General features: G+C 39.7%; 1 protein-coding gene across 1 annotated transcript; it reads right to left on the bottom strand.

Moving 5' to 3' along the window:
• Positions 1-221: 221 nt before the first annotated feature.
• LOC309694709 (uncharacterized protein) lies at positions 222-15,085 on the bottom strand. The gene is made up of 7 exons (XM_082514919.1): positions 15,033-15,085; positions 14,390-14,425; positions 8,603-8,866; positions 3,274-3,672; positions 3,024-3,125; positions 1,959-2,043; positions 222-502 (listed from the first exon to the last, which is right to left on the bottom strand). Exons 1-7 carry the CDS (start codon positions 15,061-15,063, stop codon positions 496-498), a joined length of 924 nt encoding a protein of 307 aa, XP_082371045.1. The 5' UTR covers positions 15,064-15,085; the 3' UTR covers positions 222-495.
• Positions 15,086-15,797: the final 712 nt, after the last annotated feature.

Below are 15,797 nucleotides of genomic sequence, written 5' to 3'. Positions count from 1 at the left end.
TTAGAGAACTGGATGATGACTTTGACCTTTGACCTATGATGACTTTGACCTCAGAGAGGCTTTAAGATCCATTGAAAGTTTAACAGCACTGAGCTCTCTGCTCATTCAGGAAATGTGATTCAGAAGGAAGTCCAGTCTGAGTTCATGAATTTGTAGTTTATCAGACACTACAACACTCAAGTCTGTGTTTTAATCTTATATTACTGAGTGAGACTATATAAATGTTTCCAAGGGGAAGGAACAACAACAGGATACTTGTTGTAAGTTACTGAAGACATAAAACATCTGCATGCCAATAAATTAAGTAATTGATTTCCATTAAGTAGTTCTGCAGCATCAGAGTCTAATTCAGTGATAAAAAGACATAAAATCTGTAACATGTGGATGTCCTCTGGTCTGAGGTGCTGGGGGGACCAGTTAGAGACCAGCAGCTGGATGTCAGTGGTTGGACTGGTGGACTCCTTCAGTGAAGAGTAGACGACGTCTGGCTCTGGTTTAAAGTCTGAACACAAACACACACAATTCAAACAACAGGAAACATGATTACAAGCTTTGTAGTTCAGTCAAGACCTCCAATCTCCACCTCTCTGCATCACACACAGTCCCAGTTCAGACTTTACTGGGAACCAGTTTTAGATACAAATCAGAATGTCCATACTGCTCACACTTTAAACTGCTTCTTCAAATTATTCTAGTGTGGTTTAGTGTTTCTTTCTCTCAGCTTCAGTTCTTACTTTTTGTTTGTCATTAGTTCCCTCTGTGTTCCGTCTGTAGTTTCTCTGCCTCGCCTCTCAGTGTTTCATGTCTTACTTCATTTATGCTGCTGTTTCTGATGGTTGTTTGTGTCGATCTTCATTCCTGTTTTACTTTGTCAGTGAGGTTCAGTCTTTGACTGAAAGAGCTGCTCAGCACCCTCACAGACTCATGCAGAGGGAGATGTGGTTTGTTCATGATGTAATACTGAGTGCATACGTGTGTTCTCACTATAGCAAGAGTAAGTATAGATACATCTAGCACAATATATACCTGGATGGTCTACTGATAACCAGCGGTAATGACAGATGTTCTATAGTTATTCAGTTGTAGTCAACTGGACTGTCAGACATCTTGCTAATATGTTTCAATTTATCTCAAAGTCCTAGTGAAACATTTATGGACTGTATCCTACTGAAGACTAGTAACATTTTGCTCTCTGGGTACAGAAACAGTGCTCTGTTTTTTTTTCTCTCAAGCTCAGAGGTTTTACTTTGTAGGTGAACTGTTTTGTGCAGTTTTAGAGAAACAAATAAAAAAAAAATCTAGTGTTTCTTGCAGGTTCAATCAAAAATAGACCCTGCACTATTGTCGGTGTTATTCTATTGCACGTCAACTTCAGCTGCCTGCCTGATGTACCTGCAGGGTTATAAGGAGAGTCACAATTATATGTTGCACCATTTCCTGTATTTGAAGCAACACTACGCTGTTGAAATTCATGCACTATAACTTGTGTTTTCACTGCACAAGTTTATTTTTGTTGAATCTGATTGTGAAGATTTGTGTTCTGTGTTCATTTCCAGCTCTTTATTTTTATTCTTGGACTTGACTAGAGTACCTCTGCATGATTCACAGTTCAGGGTAATACTTCATTAGCTTACACTGAGCTTTGTTGGAGCCCCTTAGTTCATCCTGTCTAAAACAATCTGTATTAGCTCCTCTCCCTTTAAGGCAACTTTCTACCATGCTTTCTACCTTGCTGCCAATCACTAATAAAAGGTTGAAATAACAGGTGGCTGGAGCATATGTCACTGAGACCATATTAGGTATCGATGATATCATACAAACCCAAGAGTAGAAAAATCGTTATATGTTTAGAGCAATCTGCAGCCTGCACTTTTGGTTCTCATGGATTACTTTATTTAAACTTTTCTTAGCTTAGCCTAGCATAATGACGGTAAACAGGGTGAACAGCCCAGCTGTACCTGAGCTTTCTTGTCCTGATGGTTGTTTGTCCATTACTGACATCGTCAGAGCCCACTGCTGGGTAGACCACAGTTGTATCAGTCTCTGTAATATTAAGCATATAAAATTACTGAAGCTACCACTGTTATATTATTACTCAACAGCTGCAAAGTAATTGACAAGATTAGGTGATTAAGCGATTTTTATAATCGGCAGCATTTTTCAGCTTTCCTATGTTAACACCTCTGCTGTGAAACTCATAATGACCAGAAATAACTGACGGCTCATTCTGTGAAAAACAACTGTGGATGACCACAAGGCTGCTATATTCTAATAATACAAATGCACACACTATACCACAAAGCACAAAGCAAAAGGGTTCTCATGAATTGAACGCTAGCATTAGATCTTGTGGTGAGACGTCTAAACCTTAACCTGGTTCACACTAACTGGGGTCATCAACAGGAAGTAGCTGCTGTGGTTTTACATGCAAGTTTAAAAATGGTTCAAATGTCTGAGAGGCTGAAAACACAGCTAAAGGTCTATGGACTGTTCAATCTGTGACTTAATTGGCTTCACACTAAGCCAAAAAAACTTATCTTCTCAAGAACTTTCACAGGCACAACTTTCTGAGAAGATGGAATGATCTTCCTGCAGTCCTGACCTCAACCTCACTGAACACTTGTGGAATCAGCTTGTGAGTGCTAGTCATGCCATCATGAACAACACAAACACATACAATCTACGTACTTGACTCTGCTGCTCAACTCACAAATTTTCCTTACAAATCTTGTGCCATTTAAGAGAAGAAACAGACTTTCCAACAGTATAAGATTTATTGCCAAGAAGCAATAAATTAGTGTTACAACAAAGAAATCAAAGAGAAAGTTCCTTACTAACGCCCTATTTCTGAAACATCCTCACCCCTACTTGGCAGTGTTCCTTAATTGTAAAGTTGCAAAAAAGTTGTTTTAGAAACAAATCTAACAACTCAGCAGCCATTTGAAACACGTCACATAGTTTTGCAATTATATTTAAAATTTTAAATGTCAACCTCAACCCTTTTGATGGAAACACAGTACTACCTTTGCTTTTTCTGATTGGCTGTTGTTGAGGATCTGATAATTGGATGTAACTGTACATGACATAAGTGATGATGTCATCTTCTCCAGCTTCTTCTTGATCTGCTGAAATGATGCAAAATTAAAAATAATATAAATTAAATATCTAAAAACAGGTTGCATTTAGGAAAGTTGTAACTATAATAATAATGTATGTGACCTTTATTCTACTGAAGAATCTTAAACACGAACAATCAGGAAGTCTGAGTCTCACCTTCAGGTTTCCTGTGAGCACATCGTCTCACCAGCAGAACCAGTAACACCAGTAGAACCACAACACAGGATGATCCAACAGAGGAGACCAACATCATAGAGAGAAGAGGATGAGAGCGTGATGGAGGAAGAGCGATGGAGGTGGAACCAGGAGGAGAGGTGAATGTAGGTGGAGGTGTGGATGTAATGCCTTGAGCAGTTATTGATGGAGATTTGGTGGCAGTGAGTGAATGTGAGCTGGTGGGTGAGGGTGTGATGGTGGGTGGAGTTGTGGTGCTGGATGTATGTATAGAGGTGGGTGAAGATCTGACAGTTGTGGTGGTTTTGGTGGTGGGTGTAGATGTAGTGGTGGATGTAGGTGGAGGTGTGGATGTAGGTGGAGGTGTGGTGGTGTGTTTGCCTAAAATAAAGCAAACACAGTCATTAAGTTGTCGTCACATTGTGAATGTTGAAAGCTGCAGAAACACAGACAGGTGAGTGTGTCACCTGTGACAGTGATCCAGCTGGATGGAGACTCTCCATGACCGCTGATGTCACACTTGTAGAGGCCTTCATCAGACCTGGAAACATGCTGGATGGTCATGTGACCTGTAGGCTGCTTCCTGATGAGGGAGCCATCTTTATAGAAAGCAGCTGGGAGGTTGGAGGGAGTGGTCTTTGTTTTACAGAGCAGTCTCTGAATGTGTTTCATCCGATGACACTATATGACATTTCATCTTTACTTGATAAAATGGAATTATCTACCTGCCCAAATGACTTTATCCATACAGCATTATTTAAAATCTGTTTTCTTGCTAATGGCCTTGTGTTGTAGAAATACACAGCTCAGAAATTACAGGCATATCTCTAAGATCCCTTTCTTGTGAAAGCTTCTTAAAAACGTGGCCAAACAAATCATTTCTTTTATGGAAAAGCATGACATCTTTGACAAATTTCATTCTGGGTTTATGTGTGCTTCACTCTACAAAAAGTCCTTTACTCAAGGTTTCTAGTGATTTCTAGTGATATTTTGAAGTCGGTTGACTCTGCTGCATCCACTGTAATGGTTATCCTGGAGCTTATTTCTGCCTTTGGCACTGTTGATGACAGTATTTTGATTAACAGGCTCTTAGGTTTTGCTCTAAAGTGGTTTAAATCCTATCTTTCTGGCAGAAAGTTCGGTGTTTTTGCAAACCAGGTGATGCCAGACTCTAAGAGTCTGTTCTGTGGGGTACCACAGGGATCAGTCTTGGGAACAATTCTCTAACCCTTTTTTTTGGGTATATTTTCACCCTAGGCAAATAATTTGGCAATTTTCTCGTGCGTCTTATCATTTCTTTGCTGACGATATTCAGCTTTACTGTTCTTTTAAGCCAAATTAATATTTAAAGTTGTCCTGCTTGATAAACTGTTTTAGTATTAGCAAACAGTGTGTCTCTGACAACTGCTTGCAGGTGAACTCTGATAAAATAGAAACCCTAATTAATGCCCCTGAAAACTGAATAATTGAAATCAAGCAATACCTTTGTGTACAGGTTCGTCTGGCAAACCAAACCTCAGATGTCACCAGTCTATTATTCAAACAAAGACAAAGACAGACTTCAAATCCATTTGAAAGCCTGAAGCTCAGCCTTGTCCATCCTAGCTGGAAAACTGAAAAACCAGTGTTATTTGTAATCTATCGTCCACCTGTCATGGTCCTGGATCATTTTATCTAAGCGGTTTGAGTTTTATGTGTTTTTGTCATTTTTGTATTATGTTAAGGCTACTTTGTTATTTTAAGTGTTATTTGGTAAGTGCCTGGGTTTTTCAGTTTAGTTTTGGTTTATTGGATTCTGCTTTGGGGTCATATCTTACATGCACACAGCTGGATTCATGACAACACCTGGAGAGATACTTACAGAAATACTCTGTAAGTCTTGTTTTTCAGACTTTATCTGATTTGGTGCTCAGCTTAGATACAATAATTGTTGTCATATGTCAGCAGTGTTGGGTAAGTTACTTTAAAATAGTAACTTAGTTACATTACTAGTTACTTCTCTCAAAAGTAACTTAGTTACTTCAAGTTACTCATTACTTTCAGAGTAACTAGTTACTAGGGAAAGTAACTTTGGTTTTACTCAGAATTCTCTTGTTAATGTGTTTCTTCCATAACTTTGCCAGTCTTCTAGCTTGCTTACTTGCCACAAGTGCACTGTGCCACCTACCAATAGAAAGGAAAAGATAATGTGCATATTTCCACGAGAGAAATCCCACGCCTGGACCGTCATTGACTGCTGCCATGATTCTAGCCTACGTCACAGCGTCATGTGCGCCTTTTACATCCAACACAAAAACTGAAAAAAAATCCCACGCCTGATTCTATCCTAGCCTGCTTTTTACATCCAACACAAAAACTGCAGTCGTGGTGCTTTCGATTGTACTCAGAACTCGGAAATTCTGCCTTCTGAATAGGAAGATGTAGGCAACACCAGACTGCAGATGAGCTGCATACAGGGCTGGACTGGGACAGAAAATCGTCCCGGGCATTTTGACTAGAGACCGGCCCACCATTATAGGAAAAATCATAAAGCCTTTGAATGAAAACAAACGCTGTTGTGACAGTGATGTTCACTGTTTTGATGGTATATATGCATCAATCTATCAATCGTTTGTTGTAAGATTCAGATAATTATTTTTTAAAAGCTAGACATTTTATATGAGAATAAGAAAGAAAAGTATTTCTTTGTGCCCCCCTTTCCCTGTTAATGCCGTACATGCCCCCCTGGCAAAACTTTGCTAGATCCGCCCCTGCACAGTTACCAGCTGTCAGCTACTTAGAAAAGGATCCTGGGGTTATTTGTCTCTCAGAAACTGTTCATAACTTCCCTTCAACTCATTCATGTCACCTAAAAGGTAAACCTGTTTCTCCATCACCTGTTCAGCTCTGATGATCCAGTAAGGACATCTCCTGGTTTCATCTTCATGTTTCCCTCTCACCAGATAACCAAACCGACATCATGACCAGCAGTTTTGCAGCTGTGGCTCCAGCAAACATCAGCTGATACTAGAAATTAATATTAAATAAATTCTAACAACAGCTGATCAAGCTTAAACGTGCTGCTGTTGTTTAGCGCGACATCCGCTGGTTTCCTCTTTCTGGCGCAAAGTGAGCGATAAACAGAGAAAAGCTGATCAGCTGATCATTGATCAGTTTCATGATTGAAGTAGAAACAGGAGAGGGAGGGGGAGAGAATGAAAGAAGAAGAGGCAGCTGTGCAGCAAGACACAGAATAACTCCAGCTTTGTGACTTTTTCATTGTAGCTGAATTACGGGACAAACTCTGTTCCTTTTCACCTCAATAAGAAACGCGTAATATTTTCTCTGAATACCAGACGGGACGGTTGGCAACTCTAATAACTTATGAACAAAATAAAGTTCAACATCATTAACTTCATAGCACCCACCCTAGCTAGCTAGCACGCAGTACGGAAAAAGTCAGAATAACGAAAATAAACTCCACCTAAACTTGGTTTATATCTGACCCAGAGAGACTGCAGGTCATAACTTCTTACCTGAAGTTCACCTGACACTCTCGGACCAGCGGTCTATTTTCCTTCTGCGTCCCTTTTCCTTCATCCACCTGCTGGCCTCCACCACTTGCTAATGTTACTGAATCTGTGGAAGCTCTGTGATAGCCACCACACGAAGTAACGAGTAACGACCCTATCTAAATCCCAGTAACGACTAACGCGTTCCTGATTTTGGCATAATAACTAGTTACCGTGCTCGTTACTACAATAATAACGTAGTTACTTTAACGCGTTACTTAATAACGCGTTAGTCCCAACACTGTATGTCAGTAATAGTTGTCAAACAGCTAATACTGTGAGGAACATTGGAGTCATTTTTGATCTCCTTCAACGCACATATTAAACACATATGTAAGACTGCTTTCTTCCATTTGCGCAACATCTCTAAAGTTAGAAATATCCTGTCTCAGACTGGCGCTGAAAAAGTAGTTCACGCATTTATTACTTCCAGGCTGGATTACTCTAATTCATTAATGTCAGGATGTCCATAAACTCCCTGAAAAGCCTTCAGCTGATCCAAAATGCTTTAGCAAGAGTACTGACAGGGACTAGAAAGAGAGAGCATATTTCTCCTGTTTTGGCTTCCCTTCATTGGCTTCCTGTTAAATCCAGAATTGAATTCAAAATCCTCCTTCTCACATACAAGGTCTTAAATAATCAGGCCCCATCTTATCTTAATGACCTTGTAGTACCATATCACCCTATTAGAGCACTTTGCTCTTGCACTGCAGGCCTACTTGTTGTTCTTAGAGTATTTAAAAGTAGAATGGGAGGCAGAGCCTTCAGTTTTCAGGCCCCTCTTCTGTGGAACCTCCCTTAGTTATGCTGCAACAGACATAAGCTGCTGGGAGATTCCCATGATGCATTGAGTTTTCAGGCACCTTTCTCATTCAACATGTGTTAAAAGACCTTTCTGCATTGAATGACACTTGTTATTAACCTCTGTCTCTCTTCCACAGTACGTCATTCATCATGTCTTCCTTCTCTCACCCCAACCGGTTGCAGCAGATGGCCGGCCCTACCTGAGCCTGGTTCTCCTGGAGGTTCCTTCCTGTTAAAGTCTTTCCTTCCCACTGTCACCAAAGTGCTTAATCATAGGGGGTCGTTTGATTGTTGGGTTTTTATCTGTATGTATTATTGTACGGTCTACTTACAATACAAAGCACCTTGAAGCAACTGTTGTTGTGATTTAGTGGTATATAGATTGAATTGAACTCGGGAGCCATTCTTGTGAATGAATCAGAAACAGTGTTTGTTTGTTTTATTCAACTAATAAATATGTCTAAGTGTCAAACGGTTGTCTCGCAAGCTGAATTAGAGGTTAATTTTTATGCTTTTATTTTATCACAGCTTGATTATTGTAAGAGCTATTTATGTGTTTGAATAAGATCTTGACCATCTTCAGTCAGCACAAAATGTTGCTTCTGCTAGGCTTTAACAACACAAAAAAGACACTGCACAAAATTCATATAAAAATCTTTGTCCTTACTTTTAAAGCCCTGTGTGGTCAAGCCCCAGCTTATATTTCTGACCTTCTAGAATGCAGCACCTATTCTTGTAGTCGAAGGCTATTAACGGTCCCTGTAACTCATTTTAAGACCAGGGTTGACAAATACTTTAGAGCTGTGGATTCTTTTAAGAATCAACTAAATTCTCATTTATTCAAATTAGCTTTTAACTAGTTTTAGGCTGTATGATGTTATATGTATGCTGTTTTATATTTTTGTTCTCAGTTTTTTTTTTATTGTAAAGCACTTTGCGATTTTTGATCTACTTACCAGTGACTGTGAGGTGAACCATGTTACTGACGGTGCCTTCTCTGGACTCACACCAGTAAACTCCACTGTCAGATGGGTAAGTATATCTGATGTTACAGGAAGAACCAGCTGGTGTTCCCCACCCATCTCCACACTGAGTCCTCTGTTGTTTGCTTGTGTTTCTCCTCAGAGTCCATCCAGCAGAGCTGTCGTCCTCCTCACAGCTCAGAGACACAAAGTCATATTGAAAGAACTGGGAGCTGCTGGGACTCACAGTCAGACGAGCTGTGAGGGTTAAAATGAAAAATTGATTATGTGTTATACTTGATAAAAAGGTCCAAATGGTTTATTGCTTTTATTATTTTATAATTTTCATTCTCAAAACATCAAACCAAACAGATCATATTACATTACATTTTCCATTAACACAATAAATTATATTGGAACTGTACTAAATTCCGTAACATTACAGTTACATTACAACATTAACATTAACAGTAACATTACAGTTACAGTTATGGTGTTGCTTGCATTACAAATGTTCTTCAGTTTTCTGCACACCAGGAAAAAAGAAATATGGCGTAGAAACTGAACATTAACAGTGTTGCCTGAAAACTTCTTTGTTTGATCACTTCTTAATGAAATTAATGAAAGCTAGAATAATTGGCCCTAAAAATCTTAGAAATGTGGTATCTAAGCAGATACTTACTGTGGATGGCATTATTCTGACGTCCAGTAACACTGTGAGGAAGGTGTTGTTTTTTTTACAGGATATGTCCTTCAGTGAATATATTAAACTAAAATGTAGCTGTATGCTGCAGCAAGAGCACTGACAGGAATTACAAAGAGAGAGCATATTTCTCCTATGTTAGCTTCTCTTCACTGGCTCCCTGTTAAATCCACAACTGAATTTACAGTGGTGTGAAAAAGCATTCGTGCTCTTTCTAATTTCCTGTTTTTGTATGTTTGTCACACTCACTGTAAATGTTTCAGATGATCAAACACATTTAAATATTAGACAAAGAAAACACAAATGTAGTTTATAAATTAAATTACACCAACGCCACCATGGAAAGAATCCATGCTCAGATGGCCCTGTGTGGAAAAAACGATTAAGTGTGACAAACATACAAAAAAAGGGAAATCAGGTAGGGCACAAAGTGTCATGGTTCTGGGTCATTAGACCCAGCAATGTTTTGTTGTGTGTTATGGTGATTTCTTCGGGGCAGGGATAGCTCAGTAGGTAGAGTGGTGGCCCCATGATCGGAAGGTCGGGGGTTCGATTCCCCTGAACAGCTACCCTGAGGTACCCCTGAGCAAGGTACCGTCCCTACACACTGCTCCCCGGGCGCCCAGTGGCTGCCCACTGCTTCACTGAGTGAATGGGTTAAATGCAGAGAGGGATTTTCCCCACGGGGACCAATAAAGTACACTTTCTTCTTCTTTTAGTTGTAATGTATTGAGCTGGTTTTGCTTCAAAGTTTAGTTATTCTTGATCTATATTTTCTTGTTGCTTTGTCATTCCCCATTTCCTGTCTAAGTCTGTCATGTCCTCTGTCTTCGTTCCTTAGCCAATGCATTTAATATTTAGATATTAAATATTTAGATTTATTAATCTCTGTCCGTCTTCCACAGCATTTCTTTTGTTTTATCTCCCCCAGCTCACCCTAACCAGTTGTGGCAGATGGCTGCCTCTCTCTGAGTTTAGTTTTGCTGAAGGTTTCTTCCCACTTTAAGGGAGGTTTTCACTTCCACTGTCGCCAAAGTGGTTGCTCAAAGGGGGTTTTCTGATTGTTGTGGTTTTCTTTTCATCTTTGTAGAGTTCTCTCTCTCATTATGAAGCATATTGAGCACCTTGATGGTGAGTGTATGTCTCCACAGGCCCCGCTAGTTAAGAGACTTATTCCTCATGATGAGCGAAATCAAGACAGAACATCTTTAACTGGTCTTTAACTCGCTAACGAGGAAAGGCTTTGGTCAGAACCAGGCAGTGGAGCTATGCTCCTCACCTGTCTCTAGCCCAAATACTTTAAAGAGCAGCTGTCCTCGCAACCTTTTTAATGACAAACTGTTACAATACACATCACAGCACCTCCCTCCGTAAAACCCCCCTTGGTTGTGAAGACAAGGCCCTATGCGTGTTTATGTGTGTGCACGTGTATGCATGTGCAAGAACTTGTGTTTGTGTGTGACCTCCTGCTCACCAAAAGGATAATAAAATCAGGAAGCAAAATCAAACAGAATCTTCACAAGGGATGTGCTTGTGATAAAGCACTACAGCCTCCTCCCAGAACCTTAAGAGGGAGGGGGACAAAGGAATGTCTTGATCCTGTAGTTTGAACTAAAACTTTACAAATTTAAGAAGCACAATGGCAACATTCAACAATCTGACTTAACAGTGAGTGTTGTATTGTGCTGAATTGAATTCACTCCTACGTTAAAATGTCAAACTTTATGTGTTTATAGTCTGATGCAAAAATTGTTCTCCGTAGATTTCACCCGTTTAATACTGTTAGAAGGGTGGAGTTGTTGTTTTTTAATAACTTGCATGTTTGGTGTCTTCTGGCCTTCACGCATAAAGCAGCAGACAGGCAGCCCTCCTTAACTTGTGTCCTCCTGGCGGTTTCTTCCTGAGTATTTCTCTCCCAAATGTTTGCTCAAACGGGGTTGATTGTAAGGATTTTCTTTGTATTATTGTAGAGTCTTTATCTTACAGTATAATGTGCTTTGTGTTTTGACTCTATGGGATTAATATAAAATTGAATTGAAAAAGAAAAAAACAATCAAAGAATGTTTTTTGTTCTTTTAATTTTCCATATTTTTAAAGAATTACATTTTTTCGGCACATTTGTGCTACAGTCAACTAATTTCAGTCCATAGGCAGGAGGAAGAGAGTAGTTGTAGTTTTTGTAAACTGTGGAGATATATAGCCAGGAATCCAGAGTAATGTTAAAGCTGAGTGAATGCTGACCCCAGCTCAGCAGCCAGATGCTGAACTTCAACAGGTAACAAACTGATCAGTAGTCAGGCTGCAGCCTCCATTTCTACCTGTTCATGTTTCTACAGAATCACTGTGGTAATCACTTTAAAGTGTCTTTGCACCGGTTTCCATCTTTATTTTGTGTTGTATTTGTACACAAATGCTAAGTGAAATATCACCAATACAAATCACTTAATGTGTCCTCATTAAGTGTATTGGTGTGTGTGGCTGTAGCCTTAGCTTTTATCTTTGTTAAATGGTAATTATGAGGCTGTGTATTTCAGGTCATTTTACAGCATAGGGGTCAAACTCTGGCCGCCTAATTACATTTGGCCCGCGAAGCCATACCAAATTACTATTAGAGCTGGCCTACTGGTATTATACAGCTAATATACAGTGGGGCAAAAAAGTATTTAGTCAGCCACCGATTGTGCAAGTTCCCCCACCTAAAATGATGACAGAGGTCAGTAATTTGCACCAGAGGTACACTTCAACTGTGAGAGACAGAATGTGAAAAAAAAATCCATGAATCCACATGGTAGGATTTGTAAAGAATTTATTCGTAAATTAGGGTGGAAAATAAGTATTTGGTCAATAACAAAAATACAACTCAATACTTTGTAACATAACCTTTGTTGGCAATAACAGAGGTCAAACGTTTACTATAGGTCTTTACCAGGTTTGCACACACAGTAGCTGGTATTTTGGCCCATTCCTCCATGCAGATCTTCTCGAGAGCAGTGAAAAACAGCCCCATAGCATGATGTTTCCACCCCCATGCTTCACAGTAGGTATGGTGTTCTTGGGATGCAACTCAGTATTCTTCTTGAGTTTATACCAAAAAGTTCTACTTTGGTTTCATCTGACCACATGACATTCTCCCAATCCTCTGCTGTATCATCCATGTGCTCTCTGGCAAACTTCAGACGGGCCTGGACATGCACTGGCTTCAGCAGCGGAACACGTCTGGCACTGCGGGATTTGATTCCCTGCCGTTGTAGTGTGTTACTGATGGTGACCTTTGTTACTTTGGTCCCAGCTCTCTGCAGGTCATTCACCAGGTCCCCCCCGTGTGGTTCTGGGATCTTTGCTCACCGTTCTCATGATCATTGTGACCCCACAGGATGAGATCTTGCGTGGAGCCCCAGATCGAGGGAGATTATCAGTGGTCTTGTATGTCTTCCATTTTCTGATGATTGCTCCCACAGTTGATTTTTTCACACCAAGCTGCTTGCCTATTGTAGATTCACTCTTCCCAGTCTGGTGCAGGTCTACAATACTTTTCCTGGTGTCCTTCGAAAGCTCTTTGGTCTTGGCCATGGCGGAGTTTGGAGTCTGACTGTTTGAGGCTGTGGACAGGTGTCTTTTATACAGATGATGAGTTCAAACAGGTGCCATTCATACAGGTAACGAGTGGGGGACAGAAAAGCTTCTTACAGAAGACGTTACAGGTCTGTGAGAGCCAGAGATTTTCCTTGTTTGAGGTGACCAAATACTTATTTTCCACTCTAATTTACGAATAAATTCTTTACAAATCCTACCATGTGGATTCATGGATTTTTCTTTCACATTCTGTCTCTCACAGTTGAAGTGTACCTCTGGTGCAAATTACTGACCTCTGTCATCATTTTAAGTGGGGGAACTTGCACAATCGGTGGCTGACTAAATACTTTTTTGCCCCACTGTATATATTGTTTGGTATAAAGCTTTGCTTGTTCCATATTCAGTTTTCCAGCAAAACATAAGAAAAGATTCATTCTTATATCTGGAGGAAGATTTTTTTTTTTCAATAAATATTAACGTTAGCCCGTGACTTTGTTCCAGTTTTGAATTTTGGCCCACTGTGTATTTGATTTTGACACCCCTGTTTTACAGGGTAACATGGTAATGTATTGAGTATTATAACAAACTACTATCTGTAATGTGTAATGCATACATTTTTTGATTAACAATATCAGGACTGGCAGGCATTTCTAGCTACATTTTATAAAATGACCCAGTGTTGGGAAGGTTACTTTTAAAATGTATTCCACAACAGATTACAGAATATGTGCCCCAAAATGTATTTATAATGTGTTCTGTTATATTACTCAATGAGTATAACGTATTCTGAATGCTCTGGCTCGTAGCCGAAAAGTAGCTTTACTTTGTTGTCTGGGTCAACTTTGCTAGCGAGAGACAGAGAGAGGCGTTGAATGAAATGAACACAGTGTACAGTCACCAGATCGAGACCCCTGCATTAGAGTCTCTTATTGCATAAAATAAGTAACTGTATTCTGATTACTACCTTTTTAAACAAGAACCGTAACGGAATACAGTTACTCATATTTTGTATTTTAAATATGTAGCGATACATGTATTCCGTTGCCCACGAATACTGCGCAAGTGCCCTGTACTTATGTGCATTTTGCGGGCAACAAATCAGGTTTTTGCAAGAAACAATGAAACAAGTACTGTAAGTACTTACTGGGTTGTGGGCCGTGTTATGGAGTGACGTAATTTCATCTATTTTCAAACTTCCATGTATTTTAAAGGGAAAGAGATACAGATTGTTCTGTAAATAATTTTTAGTATTGCAGCAACCCGAGTAATTACTGGTTCTGCTTAAGTAATTTTCTGCATAATGGAAGTTTCACTATTAAGTCTGTCTTATATATTATCTATAAAATTAAAACTATCATAATCACTTTTCTTGTTGCAGGGTAGTTGCGCCTTGTTGCCCACAAATTGCATGCAAGTATAGGGTACTTGTGCCTTATTCGCAGGTCGTGTAATAAAGTGTTACCACATTTCTGAGGTCTAAACTGTGACAGAAGAAGGTTACTGACCTTGGTTTGTTGAGCAGCTCAGCAGTGAGATCAGAACTAAAGAGAAATGACACTCAGGTTGATTTGAGTGTCATTTCAAATCAACTCCACACAAACAGCTGACAAACACACAAACTCTCTCTGGTATATCTACTCGTTTTCTATTTGATGACAGGAATATGTTTCAAAAACATTTGGACAACAAAAGATGGGGAAGTGTGTAATAGTAAAACAGAACATCCCATATGTATATTCTTACAGTTTATACTGTTCTAGCTCCTCTATTCAAATTTAATTATTATTTTTTTAAATCTCAGAAACAGCACTGAATGTAATTGTTGTGATCATAAATATGTGCACTGACTACACTGTTCATATAATACAACATGTCCTCTACTCCTAAAAGAAACCACAGTACACTCATGTGTCCACTGTGCAGCTGTGTTGATATGAGTGAATGATTTGATCTTTTCACTGCCTGCTGTGTTTCCGTGACTCCTGAGCAAAGATAAAGAGTCAGTTCAGACCTGCAGTTGGTCCTCGTGGTGTTTTGAACTTGAATTCAGCCTGATTTGTTTTTTATGTCTTCTCCTCCATCATCAGTTATCAGGAGAGCAGACAGTCAAAGTACAAGAATTCAAACAAACACAGAGATTCTACTTACAGAGCAGACACAGCACAGATGTTTCCTTCATCGTCCTTCTCACTCATTTGACCTTTTTTTCATTTCTGTCACTGACACCAAGTAAAGCCCGCCCTCTTCCTCTGAGCACCAGCTTTCTATTGGTTCAAATAGAGTTAGTGGTTAGTGTGTGTGTGTGTGTGTGTGTGTGTGTGTGTGTGTGTGTGTGTGTGTGTGCGTGTGTGTGTGTGTGCGTGTGTGTGTGTGTGCGTCCCCCTCAGTGAGAGAGGCAGATATGAGCTGAAACACAGGAATCAAACCAGGGACGCTGCTGTTATGGAGCTGAACTGGAACCATTCAGACACTGAGGCCCTCTGAACACATTTTAATTACAGCTGTGCAGAAACACACTGATGACTGACTGGAACACTGTCATTCACATTTTACATGAACACCATCCTCACACATGGTTTATATATGGCCACTAGAGGGAGATGTTTCACTATAAATACTGTAGGACAAGAGAGGCATTATGGACAAAAACATCACATCCCCCATTTTATTTACAATATAATATTTATTTAAAATGTTCTGATTGTTCAAATATGTTATTTTTTTATTGTTGTAAAAATAATGTGTGCCCCAGTCTCCAATAAGACAGTACTGGAAGGGTAGTTATTCCTCCGTTACCACATAAAAGGGAGTATCTCCTGAAATGAGCAGCTCTCACAGTAGTAAACAAGCCCGGCCACTAACCATAATGCAGTGCCTAACAAGAGCTGTGTGAGACTATGTACAAAGGTGTAA

The sequence above is a fragment of the Aulonocara stuartgranti genome, assembly GCF_965226115.1.
Source record: "Aulonocara stuartgranti genome assembly, chromosome: 3".
NCBI lineage: Eukaryota > Metazoa > Chordata > Actinopteri > Cichliformes > Cichlidae > Aulonocara > Aulonocara stuartgranti.
Note: the sequence above shows the minus strand (reverse complement) of the source record. Positions and strands in the feature narration are given on the sequence as shown.

Excerpts from the sequence above, each read along its gene's own strand:
- LOC309694709 (XM_082514919.1), bottom strand. The coding sequence starts at position 15,063 with ATGAAGGAAACATCTGTGCTGTGTCTGCTCT. Across the intron at positions 8,867-14,389 it reads GAGCTGCTCAACAAACCAAG|CTCGTCTGACTGTGAGTCCC; the intron begins GTCAGTAACCTT and ends TAACCCTCACAG. Across the intron at positions 3,126-3,273 it reads TGCTCACAGGAAACCTGAAG|CAGATCAAGAAGAAGCTGGA; the intron begins GTGAGACTCAGA and ends GCATCATTTCAG.